The 15,075-nt window shown below is 53.8% G+C and overlaps 1 protein-coding gene across 1 annotated transcript; it reads left to right on the top strand.

Moving 5' to 3' along the window:
- The first annotated feature begins 3,347 nt into the window (after window positions 1–3,347).
- CFAP161 (cilia and flagella associated protein 161) lies at window positions 3,348–14,377 on the top strand. Its single transcript, XM_047086841.1, has 7 exons — window positions 3,348–3,416; window positions 4,175–4,264; window positions 5,591–5,823; window positions 6,778–6,862; window positions 11,115–11,273; window positions 13,125–13,198; window positions 13,792–14,377. Exons 1-7 carry the CDS (start codon window positions 3,348–3,350, stop codon window positions 13,985–13,987), a joined length of 906 nt encoding a protein of 301 aa, XP_046942797.1. The 3' UTR covers window positions 13,988–14,377.
- The last annotated feature ends 698 nt before the right edge of the window (window positions 14,378–15,075 follow it).

Genomic DNA, 15,075 nt, shown 5'->3' with positions numbered 1-15,075 from the left:
ACTTGGAGATCAAGCAATAGAAAATGATGCAATCTGAGGGCCAGAGAGAAAAAGAAGGAAGAACAATGAATGTGGCCGTAGAGAAATGTAGGACTTCACGAAGTGCACCCACATTGCGTAATGGGAGTCCCAGGAGAAGAGGAGAGGTAAAAAGGAGGAGACAGAAATTCAAAGAAATAATGGCAAATCCCACATTTGATTCAAAAAGAAACCAGTCTACACGCTCAGGCAGCTCAGTGCGTTCCAAGAGGGACGAATGCCGGAGATCCCCCCCCAGACCGCAATCAGTGACGAAAGCCAAAGACGCAGAGAGCATCTGGAAAGCAGAGGAGCCCGCACACAACCTTAGCGATGGCACAGGGACAGCCTGAAGACTGACGGCTGACTTCCAGTTGGAAACAGTGGAGGTCAGCGGGCGGTGAATGAAAGACAAAAGCGTCCCCATGGATCGCACATCCGGTCAGCTCCCTTACAGCACAGAGGGCAACCTAAGGAGGTGAGCAGAAGCTGAGAGAACGTGTGGCCAGACGCGCCTCACAAGAAACACAGAGGATGATCAGGTCGCAGTAGCAACGCCAGGCAGTGACCTGTACCTGTTATGCCCAGAATTCGCGATCCCCCAAGACCGCCGAGTCCCATGCAAAAGCAAAAGAGCCTTTTTTCGAGGTAGCTCGAGCTCAAGCCCCTACCTGCACCGGCGCAGCGGTGAGATGCAGGGAGAGAGAGCGAGTTTCAAACGCACAAAGGTTTTATAGGGGTCTAGGGGCAGTTGGTGAGGTAATGGCTGTGGCCTCAGCCGATTGGCTGGGGAAGGGTCGTGGCCTCGGCCGATTGGCTGGGGAAGGGCCGGAGTCCTGTGACGCAGGTCGCCGGGCGTGTTTTGATTGGGAACTTTGATAGGGTGAGCGGGAGGTTACTCAAGGGGAGGAGGCGTGGTCTGAGGTTGCCCAGGTCTTCTCCTGACTCATTTAATTTTTTTTTAACGTTTTATTTATTTATTTTTGAGACAGGGAGAGACAGAGCATGAACAGGGGAGGGTCAGAGAGAGAGGGAGACACAGAATCTGAAACAGGCTCCAGGCTCTGAGCCGTCCGCCCAGAGCCCGACGCGGGGCTCGAACTCACGGACCGCGAGACCATGACCTGAGCCGAAGTCAGACGCTCAACCGACCCAGGCACCCCTCCTGGCTCATTTAAAAAGCAGTTTCACAAACAGGATGTACATAGCGTATTGTTGCGCCCATAACGCGCAGAGACGCAGCATGTTTGAGGAGAGCGGTGCCCCGGAGGCGGGGGGGGGGGCGCAGCTGCACTGGGGTAAGTTCTTACCAAATAACCGACTCATTGCAACTTCATTAAGTTACACGGAGACCGGGGGGCCTGGGTGGCTCAGTAGGTTGAGCCTCCGACTTAGGCTCAGGTCACGATCTTTGAAAACGTTGGCTCCGGCCTATTCTAGCTTTATCAGGAATTCTTGCAAACTACAGGCTTGTCGGTCACTTGGAGGCTGGGGAGGGGGGAGGTAGGGATGCCGTGAAGCCCAGGGAGCGCTGTCCTGCCTCAGAACCGCGTGAACAGAAATAGGCTAACATGACACGTTTCCTACTTCTGAGGCAGTGACATTGTAATTCTGCCTTCCCGCTTCCTTCGATGTTATTTGGGTTCCAAATTTCTGCACTGAGGATGCATCCTTTGAGGGTCAAGGTCACTGTGCTGCTGCTGCCGCCACAAGACAGACGGCTGGGGCGGGGGCGGGGGCGGGGGGGGGGTGGGTTTCCATCCAAAAGCTCCTCTTTGTGTCCACGAGTGACAGGTCCTTTACCTGCGCTGTGTTTTCCATTCAGATTCGAAAAGTTAAAGGAAAAGGAAAATGATGTGGAAAAGGTGGGGGTTTGGAGCCAACGGCCAAGAAAGAATTCTTGAACTGTCTTTGGTGCAAAAAGGCGACTTTATGAAAGCAAGGGGACAGGATGGGCGGGCGGGCGAGCTGCACTGGGGTGGTGAAGAGTGGCTCCTCATATACTATGCAGTTGGGGAGGTGAAGGCCTAAGGGAAGCCTCCAGAAGGACTTTGATGTGCTAACGAGGACTGGGAAGATGCCAGGGGCCCTGCTGTTGTCAAGCTGAGGCCGGTTTCCCTCTCTTGAGAAGTTAACTCTAGGACCGCAGGGGCTTGGGGGGGGGTGGGGTGGGGAAGGTTCTACGTATTTGCCTCAAGTATCTCAAGGGGCTGCAGGTTTTGATGAAATTTAATGTCACCTGCCATTTCCTTCTGGTCTCTGTTCCCACATCACTGTGGAGGGGAGGGTGATGTCTGGGCTCCAGGAAACGGCCTATAGGTTTCTGGAGCTTAGGCTTTGGGCAAAGTTGCCTTTTTCTTGTAATTTACCAAGACATATGTAAACTGATGGGGACTCAGGTTCCCCAGGGCTGTGATCTCTATCAGTTAACCCTTTGTTTGCTTTTTTTCTTTTTCTTTCCTTTGTCCTGGGGCATCTGGGAGTGTCTGAGGAATGTCACACATGCCCCCCTGAGGAATGGGGGTGGGGTGGGGTGTCAGCTTTCTTTCTGTTCCCTCATGGAAGGGAGAGGACTAGGGGACAGACAGGGCCTTGAGGAGAGACTGATTATATACTTGGGAGTTGGGGGAGGTAAACACAGGGTGAAGCGTCCAGAAGGACTTTCATATGCTAAGAAGGACTCACAGGGTCCTGGAGGCCTGGCTATTGTCAAGCTAAGGATGTTCTCCCCTCTGGCAAAGCATTAGCATTAGGACAGCGGAGAGTTCCAGAAGGAAAATCCTCCTCTGCCCGCCTCAAGTATTTGTCAGCGGGCTGCAGGTTATAGGGCAATTTGATTTCATCTACATTTCCTCTGCCTTTGGTCCCCACATCAGAGAATGGTTTCGTATTTATTTTCAAGATCTTGATCTCTACGCCCAAGGTGGGGCTGGAACTCACGACCCTGAGATCAAGAGCCCCACCCTTCCCGGACTGAGCCTGCCCAGAGCCGCAGAAGGAAAAGGTTTGACGTGTTTAACTCTAAGAGGCCTGCCCGCTGGAGTTTCTCCTCCCCCCTGCTCTGCAGCCCAGCTCAGGTAGATCTCCCCTGGGGGGTGGAAGACGCAGGGGGTGGGGAGGGCGACCCCTCCAACCCTCACCTACCCCCACCCTTCCTTTGCCCACGCCTCCAACCCTCACTCCTCCCCGCCCCTGGCTCCTGTGCTGTCACTGATTGGCCAGCAGGCCCCGAGCCTGGCCAATCGCGGGGGGGGGGCGGTTGCCATGACTACGAGGCACGCTAACACCGCCGGTGTCCGGTGTCAGGGGCCGACAGAGGAGAGGGCGCCATGGCGCAGAACCTGTATGGTCCTGGAGTGCGGATGGGCAACTGGAACGAGGACATCTACCTGGAGGAGGTACGTCCCGGGGACCCCCCTCCCCGCCCCAAGTCCAGCGTCCCGGGCTCCTTCCTCACCCCGCAGGCGCCCAGTACCCCTCACCCCGCGCATCTCCGAACGCCCAGAAAGTTCACCTGCCGCCCGCTGACCCGGTCACACGTCCCGAACTCGGTGCCTCCGGGTTAGTCCAGAGCCCATCACGCTCCCTCCGTCCTTACAGACTCAGGGGCTCCAGAGGCCGCCGTCCAGGCGGGGAGGGGGCTCTACGTGGACGCACTGCCCCCTGGCACTCCCCCACCCGTCACACACTGCCTCCTAGGTGTCCCCGTGGTGTCCCTGTCACTGACACTGGCTCAGAAGAGGCCCTGGGCCATCACGTGTCCATCTAGCTGTGTGTGTGTATGGGGTGGGGGGGGGTTGGGGGGGTGGGCTTTCAGCCACAATCACCGACCAACCTGCTGAGACCTCAGCGGGGGACACATGGCCTCCAAAGGTTACTCAGGACTGTCTCTGGCTGGAGTCCTCCAAGGTGATGCTGCTTTTTCTTTTCTTTCTTTCTGTTTTGTGCTTTTCTCATTTTTTTCAAACATCCTACAATGAAGCAAAAATATTAAAAAAATGCTAAGAGAATTTCCACCCTTCCCCATTATGCTCACATTTCTTTTGGTCAAATTTTGCTCTTTCAACTTGATGTGTTTCTGACCTACCTGTCACCAGCATCTGCATCGTTCAGGCCTGTTGTCCTTCTGGGTCACGTTCTCTCCCTCTTTCACCAGGAGCTCATGAAGGACTTCTTGGAGAAGAGAGCTAAAGGACAGCTTCTCATACAGAGAAACAGAAGACTCAAAGAGAATCTCTTGAGACCGGTAATTTTATTTTATTAAAAATTTTTTAAAAATATAATTTATTGTCAGGTCGGCTAGCCTACAGTGCATAAAGTGTGCTCTTGGTTTTGGGGGTAGACTCCTGTGGCTCATCACTTACATACAGACACCCAGTGCTCATCCCAACAGGTGCCCTCCTCAAGGCCCATCCCCCATATTCCCTGCCCTGCCCCCAGTCAGCCCTCAGTTTGTTCTCTGTGTTTAAGAGTCTCTTATTGGGGCGCCTGGGTGGCTTAGTTGGTTAAATGTCGGACTTGAGCTCAGGTCATGATCTCACCGATCGTGAGTTCAAGCCCCGCATCGGGCTCTGTGCTGACAGCTCGGAGCCTGGAGCCTGCTTTGGATTCTGTGTCTCCCTTTCCGTCTGCACCTCCCCCTTTTATGTTCTGTCTCTCTCTCTCTAAAATAATTAAAACATTAAAAAAAAAAAAAAACGATGGTGGGGCACCTGGGTGGCTTGGTCAGTTAAGCGTCTGACTTCGGCTCAGGTCATGATCTCACCGATCGTGAGTTCGAGCCCGGCGTTGGGCTCTGTGCTGACAGCTCGGAGCCTGGAGCCTGCTTCGGATTCTGTGTCTCCCTCTCTCTCTCTCTGCCCTTTCCCCACTCGCACTCTGTCTCTCTCTCTCTCAAAAATAAATAAACCATTAAAAAAAAGAGTCTCTTACTGAGACTGATAATTTTAAACTCAAGCACTGTTTTCAAAATTCTACTGAATTGTGAGTCAGGCAAGCAAACGTTCCATAAATGAATTATCATTTGGAAAAGACCAGGTGGTGTTTTTTCCTTTAGATCTGAAAACCACCATGTTTAAAATTCCCTAAGATTTTAGGAACAGAGGAGAAATCTGCCCTTAATTATGTTTACCCTCGTTTTCCGAGTGAAGAAATGAACGCATCAGTGCAGGAATATGTAAAACACCCTTTGGTTGGTGCTGAAGGCATTTCCAGTGAGTTTGAATCCATTAGTGGTGGAGTCAGACTGAGTGGTTTTTCATCGGCTTTTTCTACCTCACTGGGGATTTGGGGGGGACTTTGGCGACGTGGGAGGGAAAGGAAGGAAATGGAAAACTTGAGGGAGCCAGAGTGGTTATTACCCAAGTGGTCCGAGTGATATTACCCCCAACGAAATGGGGAGGGGATTGGTGGCAGGAAAAGGAAGGAAATGGAAAACTCGACGGAGCCAGAGTGGTTATTACCCAAGTGGTCCGAGTGGTATTACCGCCAACGAAATGGGTCCTAGACAGTGAAGGAAGGAAGGTGCACGTGGCAGTGAGGTGAGTCTGAAAAACTCCCATTTCCGTTGTAGATGCAGCTTTCCGTGTCGGAGGATGGGTATGTTCGCTGTGGCGACAAGGTGATGCTCGTGAACCCCGCCCACGCGGTGGTGGAGGCCCACCTGTTTCTGGGCGGCGACCTGAGCCTGTGCGCGACTCCCGATGAAATTAAAGCGCATCTGAGCGACGAGTTAGAGGTGCCGTGTGGCCTGAGCGCAGCTCAAACCGGGAACCCGGTTGGCAGAAACACTTTCACCATTTTGAGGTAGAGACGCTCCCGTTGTCCGCGCGTTTTTGCCATAAATGTGTTTGCGCGCAGAGCTTCAGGGTGCCTGGAGGCCAAGGCGGTGGGAACCTTCTCTGGGATTCCCGCCTTGCCGTCCCCCCCTGAGGACGCCGTTGGGGCCCTTTACACACCCTTCACCTTAAACCTCAGGGCAACTGCTAATTTGTGTTCGATTATAAAGGCTTCCTTCCGAGGTATTGGATCCAGAGAACTAAATTTACACTCCGCCTGGACTGGGTTTTGCTAACAGCTTCTCGGGGTGCTCGGAGCTCATTATGGGTGTTTCTGTGGCTTTTAATCACTCTGTTGCTTTTATAGCGAAACTAGATAGCTCGGTGCAAGGGGAGTTGCTCTTTTTAATGAACTGTTTACCAAAAATGTGCCTGAGGTTTTCAAAATGAGCGATTAAATCCTCAGAGAGCAGATCCGTGATTACAGGAGGAAAGCCTTGCCTTCACTTTGCTCGTGAAATAAGGATAGCAATGTTTCTATTACGAAAATGTAGCCCGACCTCTTAGTCTTCAGATTTCTTTTGAATACCGGTAATTCATTCATGCTGAGACAACCAAACGCCGAGCACAAGTTCCGCGTCCCGGAGGGTTGAGGGGGAAGGCTGTGTTAGGTGTGTTCAAATCAATGTGTCACCCTGGATCTTTCTACAGTTGTCCGCGCACCTGACCAGAATTCCTCAGGGCAGGGCAGCGTGACGTGCTCTGGGCCCACAGATAAAGGGGCGTTGTGCGTTCTGGCTGTGGCGGGACGCAGGGACAGGGTGCCAGCCGGATCTGAGGGCCAACAGAAACGGCCATCTCGGAAGTGTGGACACGCATTAGCGAGAACGTGGGTCATAAACAGAGTTGCACGCACCAGAACTAGAACGTGGCAGGGATCGCACTACAGAGACTTGACGTGATGCTTATTCTTGACACGCAGGGCAGACGGAAACGCCACGGGTCAAGTCCTCAGATACGGACAGGACTTCTGCCTCGCGACCACGGGAGGGTTTGAAGACAAAATGGTGAGTCGCGGCCGCCGGCTGAAGGGGACAGGGAACGCTGCAGGCGTCTCTGGTTTCGTCCCGGTCTCAGCCTGGAGCTTTGCACACGCGGTGTCGGGTCACTTCTTGCCTCGTCGCTTTTCCAATTACGAAGCGAATACCCTCAGGCGCTAAGGAGGAAGGGAGAAAACCCTCCTTTGCTACGCAGCTGACGCAAAACCAAAATTTACACTGCTCCACCTGTAAGTTAATGATTGGATTAATCAATAATCATCTGACACCTGTCAATGTCACCAAGGCCAGCAAGGCGTATTATCTGATCACTTTTTTTTTTTTAAACTTGATTTTTCTCTTTCCCCTGGGGATTAGAACCAGCTACGTGTGGGTTTAACTCCAGCTGAAATGTCGATCTATGGGGTGGGGCTTTGGGTAAAGTTGTTGACCTTTCTTGAGTCTTTGTCGTCTATAACGTGGGATTGTTGCACCTTGCTACATGCTTAACTGCCTCACTTGTATGAACTCACTTCGATATCCGAACAAGTCTGTGAGCTAGGGACCGTTTTACGCCCATTTTACTGATGGGGACACCGAGGCACAAGGTCAGGTGATTTTGCCCCGGGTCGCTCAGCCGTTAAGCGGCGGACTGGGTACTCCGCACCGTCTCTCACCGAATCACAGCTTCCATCACTGTATCGTGTAGCATTATTGCCTCTTGTGCTACCAAGAAAAATCAGCGTTGCCAGTCGAACCCCTACACCACAGGTGGTCAGCTGCAGCCTGACTTGAAACGTAGAAAGTAGAGAAAATACCAAATCGTTGAAGGAGGGGAGTAAGTCACAGTTGTCCTATGCAGAGATTAACATTCCCAACATTTTGGCTTACTTTCTTTTATAGTCTGTTCTCTCCCTCCCTCCCTCCCTCCTTTGTTCCCTACCTCTCTCTCCTCCACTCTCTCCTTAACTCTCCCAACTCCTTTGTCTCCTATGAATTATCTCTTTTCCGCCTGTGCATTGATTTGCGTTTATTACCTGCCCTTCCACAGACGATAACGTTCTGTCATTTTGCAGGTAATGTTTCCTGCCACCTGCTATGTGGCTTTTATTTTTATTTTATTTTATTTTATTTTATTTTATTTTATTTTATTTTATTTTATTTTACTTTACTTTATTTATTTATTTATTTATTTATTTATTTATTTATCTATCTTTTTTGGCTACTTGGCTTTGACATGGTAGTTGTTTTACCGGATTTTTGAGTAAACGGATCAGTGTTTCCCTTTGCAATTCCTGCCCCTGCCCCAGAGATACTATAGAAAGGGAAACTTGCATCGACTTCTTGATGGCTCAAGTTGACCTTGTGCTGGGGTTTCTTCTTGCTTTCTTCTTCTTTTTTTTTTTTTAATGTTTTTTTTTGAGAGAGAGAGAGAGAGAGAACATGTGGGTAGAGGGGGGGCAGAGGGTCCGAAGCGGGCTCTGCGTTGACAGAAGACAGCCCGACGTGGGGTTCAAGCTCACGAACCGCGAGATCATGACCTGATCCGAAGTCCGATGCTCAACTGAATGAGCCTCCCAGGTGCCCTGGAGTTTTTTCTTCTTTAATTAATGGATTTATTTTTATTTTAGAGAGAGAGAGAGAGTGGGGGAGGGGTCAGGAGGGAGGGAGAGAGAGAGAGAGAGAGAGAGAGAGAGAATCCCAAGCAGGCTCCATGCTCAGGACAGAGCCCCACGTGGGACTCGATCCCACAACCCTGGGATCATGACCTGAGCCAAAATCCAGAGCTGGAGGCTCAACCAACTGAGCACCCCAGGCGCCCCAGGTCCTTCTTAGCCGCTTGAGATTTATTCTGACACAGGGTTCCGTGCAGACATGTGATTTCCCCCCAATGACTAAAGAGCCACATTTGTGTTATTTCTTGAATAATTACTCTTTCCTCACTGACACATGCCTTGCGTAGCACCCATTAAGTCCCCATACATCCACGAGCTCTCTCAGCTTCCTATCTGGACGCTTTGAGCTCAAGTTGTGTATTTTTGTCCGAGGGGTATACTCTACATTCGGACAGCTCTAGGGCTGTCTCTCTCTCGTCACACCTCTTCGTCTGCATCGCATTAGGAATGAACATCTCAGTTAGATGCAGCTACTGTTGCAGGTTTCTCTGCCCCCACCCCCCCCCCCCCGCCCCTGGATGGGGAGAAAGATCACGCGGCGGTTTTGATTGGCCACTAAAACTGCGCAAGTTCACGGATTTAGTAGCTCTATGACACGCATGCTCTTCTGAGGTGCCCCGCCGCGTACTCATTTATTCTTCCTATCTCTCAGTGAAGTTTTGTGGTTCTCCTCAAGTGGACCTGACGCCTATCCCCGTTAAGGTTGTCTCTTGGTATCTCCCACTGGGTGTTACCATAGTTGCAACAAAAATGTGACAAAGTCATTGATGTTTATGCTCGCCTTTGATGAAGTCACTCACTCCTATCGCTTCCAGTGGTTTTCCAGTTGGTTCTCTTCTTACTCTTTTTTTAAACGTTTATTTATTATTGAGAGACAGAGAGAGACAGAGCTCGAGCAGGGGAGGGGCAGAGAGAGAGGGAGACACAGAATCCGAAGCGGGCTCCGGGCTCTGAGCTGTCAGCGCAGAGCCCGACGCGGGGCTCGAACTCACGGACCGTGAGATCATGACCTGAGCCGAAGTCGGACGCTCAACCGACTGAGCCCCCCAGGGGCCCCCCACTTGGTTCTCTTATGACTTCTGGGCAGACAGTAGTTTCTCTTTCCAGGGATGACGACTGCCTCTCTTCCCAAATTCCCATATTTCTGGACCTTGTCTTTGAATTAGCAAGTGTTTCCGGGGCGTTCCTAAAAAAATCTGGTAATCGCCACCTTTTAGACTTGTTCCTGAGTCGTTATCATCTTTCTTTGACAAAGTGGGGTTTGTGGTTTGACGTCGGCATTGTCTGCCTGTGTGGGCCCAGCCAGCTTCCCTGCCCACATCTAGCTTGTGGTCGAGCCCACGGTTCTCCCTTTGCAGTGCTCCTGGCCCTGTCTTTTCATCCCCAGTGCTGGGACCTCAATCCAGGCCCCCCGCGGCTTGACCCCTCCGGTCTGTCCTGACTTCAGACCACAGCAGATGCGTGCTGCCAGATTGATCCCTTAGGGGCTCAGGCTTGGTAAGTGCTGCCACCACGGTGGCATTTAAGGCCCTCTGTGACATGTCCCGTGTCCACACGCCGTCAACCTTGCCCGTGGGCTCCCAGCACCACACTGCTTCCTCCTCAGAGCTCTTGTGAGCCCCTGGGAGAGCACATGTCCCCACGTGTGCCCGCCTACAGCTCTGCACGTCCTTCTGGCCACCATGCCTCACGGGTGCTTTCCCTTCACCTCCTCCGTCCCCTCTCCTGCTCGTCAGGAAACACCTTCACGATGGCAACCCGTTGCTGCCTTCCCCGTAGCGCCTCACGGCACAGCTTTGCACATGAAAACCTACCGAAATCTGCAGAGATGGCCTCCAGGTTCAGGGTCAAGGGGAATCAGTAAAGGACTAACAAACAACTAACATTTTGGAGTTTTCTGCAGGATGGCGTGCTTCCTGACCCAGTTACAGGTGGCCAGAGAGCGGCCTAAATAAATCCCAAGTGTGGACATCAGCTCCACGGGGGCGTGGGCCCCCCTCCGAGGCTCACAGTAAACGTAGCTGTGACAGTGACGGTTTTAAGGACACTTGGCTTCATGGAACAAGTTTCATGCATAATTATTTCTCAGAAGAAAAATAGTGGTCCAGGCCTAGGTCCTGAGAGTGAGGAGAGGGGGCGGGATCAGGAGGAGACAGAGGGTTTGGTATTCAAAGGAAGGAAAACCCCGGGCGGATCAGTCGGTTGAGCGTCCGAATTCGGCTCAGGCCATGATCTCGCAGTCCGTGAGTTCGAGCCCCGCGTCGGGCTCTGTGCCGACGGCTCGGAGCCTGGAGCCCGCTTCGGATTCTGTGTCTCCCCCTCTCTCTGCCCCTTCCTGCTCATGCTGTCTCTTTCTCTCTCAAAAATAAATAAACACGAACAAAATTCAAAGGAAGGAAAGGCAGTGGAGCTGATGCGGGCGGCGGGCGACCTCAGCATTCTGAGATGGCGTCTCGAAGGCAGAGGAAAACAGAGTATTCTCAAAAGTCGGCAAGAACGGGGTTTTCCGAAGCTGCTTTTGAACGCCCTTGACGTCGGCCAGTTAGCTGTTCGTGTCCCCAGCTTTTCGAGCGTGACGTAGCTCATCTGTGTGCTGTCCTTTTCAGCTGTATTTATCCAGTGACCACAGGACCCTCCAGAAGTCGTCCAAGAGATCTCTGCTCCAGGAGGCGTACCTGACGGATGAGGTCTCCTACCTGAGCTGCTGGCAGGCCGCCTTCCTGGACCCCCAGCTGCGCCTGGAATACGAAGGCGCCCCCGTTCCGGTGAGCTCTGCCTGGGGGAGACCCGGGCGCTGTTCCGAGGATGCGATTTTCTCCCGTCTGTACACCGGGGCTTCTCAGCGCGCCAGGGCCTAAAGTGACTTGTGTGCTCTCTCCGCCCAGCCCCCGCCAGCTGTAGACACACACAGGCTGGGCGCCCGCCCCTGAGTCAGGATGAGAGCCCCTCACCCGGGACGGTGAGGGTCATGTCCTGCTTCCTTCCAGGAAGAAAATTTCTGCAGGGCCTGGAAGCTTGGGTCCTGCGGGGCCATCCTTCCTGTTCCAACTGCTGACGTTTTCTCGGGAGCCCGGGCCCTGCGGGACTGGGGCCCCACGCACGGGCCTGACGGGAAGGCGAGTCCGCTGGGCCAGGCGCTTTGCTGCTGGCTCCTGACGCTTCCCGCGGACGCAGAGTGGGGGTTGCTGGGAGTCGCTGGGAGCGTGCGGAACCCCAGCGGGCAGGGACTCGAAGGGGTGACCAGTGGGGTGGCCTCGCGGGAGGGGGCCCCCAGCTAAGGGCCACCTGCGCCTGCCCGGCCCCGTGCGCCCCTCTGCCGGGCTCTGCAGGCGGACCCGCGCTCACCAGGGTCTCTCCTCTAGCACGGAGAATGCACGCGGGGTCCGCGGCGACGCGCCCCCCGGCCCGGCTTTGCTCTCCTTGAATCGCTCGCCGTTGCCATGATCTCAACCGTTAGCGTCTCATTTTCCTTCCCCGTGGAGCGCGGGTGAAGACGGCGGCTGCCTGACGAGGTGTGGGGAGGAGTAGGTGGCCAGTGCGTCCCCTGCGCTCGGGGGAGCAGTGCCTGGCTGCCGGCGGCTCGCGCGTGGTCGTGCCGCGGTCCCGGCTGTGCTCGTGCGAAAGCGGGGCGCCCGGCCCGTTGCTGACCCAGACCCCGCTTGGCGCCTCACCCCTGGCCGGGCTACGGTGCCGGGCGACGCCGTCCAGCCCACACGGCCGGTGCCCCCGGGGTGGAGCACGTCCGCCGTGCTGTTTGCCGTGGCGCATCTCAGCGCATCTTAGCGACGGACGGGGCGGGCCAGAGCGAGGGCTCACGCTGTCCTTGGTCCAGAAGCGGCAGTCGCCCGCGGTGGCCCGGAGGGGCGGACGTTTGCTGTGCTGGGGCTCGGACCGTGCTCACGGCTCGTCCATGTTCAGACTGTCTTGTTTGTGCCTCGACCGTCCGGGTTGCGGAAGTGGCCTGGTCTGACATGGGCACCCCGCGGCCGGCGACGTCCCGCGGGAGCGCGAGGGCCCTGCTGTGGGTGCCGGGCCCGTCCCCCCGGGGGTCAGGGGCCGCTCGGGTCTCCCTCCACAGCGTTCAGCTTACAGCGGCCAGGAGTTTGAAATGATAACATTATTTATTTATTTATTTTTTTCTGATTCTAAACATAATATATGCTCCCTCAAGGAGAAATCAGAGAAGCACAACGAGTAACACGAACATAACCAGCGAAGTTCCACCTCTCAGAGGAAGCCACTGTCATTTATGATTTCTTTGCCCACGCCTGCTTTTTGTTTTCATTTACTTTTTTTCCCAGTAGAACATCAGGAGTATCCTTTTCTTCTCCACTTAAAAACACCCCTGATTATTTCTCGCGTTGGGGGAAGGTCTGCTCCCACGTGGCTCTGAATGCCCTACGACATTCTGCTGTGGGTGCACCTGCAACGACGTGTGAAGTTGATCCAGTACGCTTTGGCTTCTAGGTTATTCCATCCCAATCCCTCTCTTCTTCTTTTTTTTTTTTTTTAAATGAAATTCAAATGAATATATAGTATGTTTCCAAATTTTTGCTTTTCAGGAATCGGAGGCCTTAATGCATAATGCAAACAGCACTGTCTCTTCCTCTTTAAAGGCAAATGCAAAGATCCTCATCTATCACTGCCGCACGAATCGGGGGCTGGCAGTCCACAGGCATCTTTTCTTGAGGTACGGAAGGAACTTTGCTGCAGGGTTTCGCATCCACGATGGGCGTGGAGGTTGTGCCTCTGAGCGAGGCAGCTGGGGGAGGGTGCCCCCCCCCACGCAAGAAGTCCTTCGATGATGAAATATTGTCACCAAGGACTTACTTGGTGGCGTGGCAAATCCTACCGGAGCCCCTTGTGTCCCACAAGCTTTTCCCTGACAAGAGGATTTTGTTTTCAAGTTTATTTGCTGATTTCGAGAGAGACAGAGACAGCACACGTTGGGAAGGGGCAGAGAGAGAGGGAGACAGAGAATCCCAAGCAGGCCCCGCACGGCCGGCACAGAGCCCGACGCGGGGCTCAAACCCACGAACCGGGAGATCATGACCTGAGCCGAAACCAAGAGTTGGGCCCTGAACCACCAGGCGCCCCTTTGACAAGAGGATTTTAGCGATAATGGGACCCCAGGCGCTTCGGCGTTGCCCGAGCAGGTCAAACATCCAGCAAAGACGCATTGTAGAGGCAGCCCCGAGCAGAGGCTGTTGAAGATGATGTGGACAGCTTACCCAGGGCCGTTACCCCCCGTTTCCAACCCGTGTCCCTTCTCTCTTGCCCCAGTACCTATTTCGGGAAGGAAGCTGAGGTGGCCGTCCACACACATCTGGATTCACACAGAGTCGAAAAGCCGAGCAACCATTGGATGTTGGTGACCGGGAATCCCAGGAAAGACTCGTCCGCCATGTTGGACCTGCCCAAGCCACCGGCCGAGGACCCCCCAGCCCTGGAGCAGGCCACGGACCCCGGGGCGCAGTGACTCCAGGTGCGTTCTGGAAAAACGTAGCTTTGCTAGAAATCGATGATCTTGGCCGTGCCCCAAGCCATTTTTCAGTAAGGCGTAGAAGTCCCTGAACACTCTATTAAAACAAAGGCTGTGTGAAGATTTCTTGAATTAGCGGTGGGGGTCTGGGCCACAGAAAGAAACTGGCTCTGGGGAGATGGCTCCTAGGTGGCATTTGAAGGTGACGGATGATACTCTTTGTTGCTCACTAGTTCCTGAAGAACTGTAGATCCCATGTAGTGGCAGCTTCTACGAGGACAGTGTGTTCCCTTTGAAAGCTATGTGTGTGCGATAAAGCTATCAGAACCACACGGGATCTTTGTCACCCGCCGCCCCCCCCCCACCCCCAACACCGGCCCCACCAAACAACGTACTAAGAAATCAACAGTGTGGAGCTGTGAGCCGTGGCCTTACCTTGGAAATGAATGCTTTCCCCCTTGTATTTTCATTTCTACCTCTGACTCGGGGGCGGGGGGCGGGGTGGTCAGGACCTCTACCTGCCTGGTCACGCTGTGGTGTCATGAGTTTCAAACCGCAGAACCCCTTTACTCTTTGAAACGGGCACTTTAGTCGCGGCGCCCGTGCGATCAGTAAGTTCCTGATGAAATAAACGTGTTGCCTTCCGCGTGTTTGCTCGTCTCCTCACCCTTCGTGGAGGGCCCGTGACGTGTGGGGTGTTTTAATGGGACGAAGACTCCCCCAGCCCTGTGGGTAGCGATGAGTCGGGAGGCTGTCTCCCACGTAAATCTACCAAGAGGCAGACAGGAAGCCACAGGTGGTGTAGACGTGTTTCACATAGACGCTCCTTCAAGCCGATGTGGGTTGACACTCTTTAGGGAGGCCTTTGCCAGCGAGTGCTTTGGGAGTCAGGGTGGTGGTTCCCGTCCGCGGCTGTACCTGGAGAGCTCTGGCAATGACTGGTGCCTGGGCCCCAGCCCGGAAACTGATTTAATGCAGCCAAGGTTGAGACCCACTGCGTGAGGAGGAGTGCGAGGGAGCGGTGCTTCCCTCTTTTTATTTTTATCATTATGTATTTATTTTATTTAAAAAAAGGTTTTAGTGTT

The sequence above is a fragment of the Lynx rufus genome, unplaced genomic scaffold, assembly GCF_022079265.1.
Source record: "Lynx rufus isolate CCGP_SWC_20201006 ecotype Redwood Valley unplaced genomic scaffold, mLynRuf1.p SCAF_21, whole genome shotgun sequence".
In the NCBI taxonomy this organism is placed as follows: Eukaryota; Metazoa; Chordata; class Mammalia; order Carnivora; family Felidae; genus Lynx; species Lynx rufus.
This window is presented reverse-complemented; position numbering and strand designations above follow the sequence as displayed.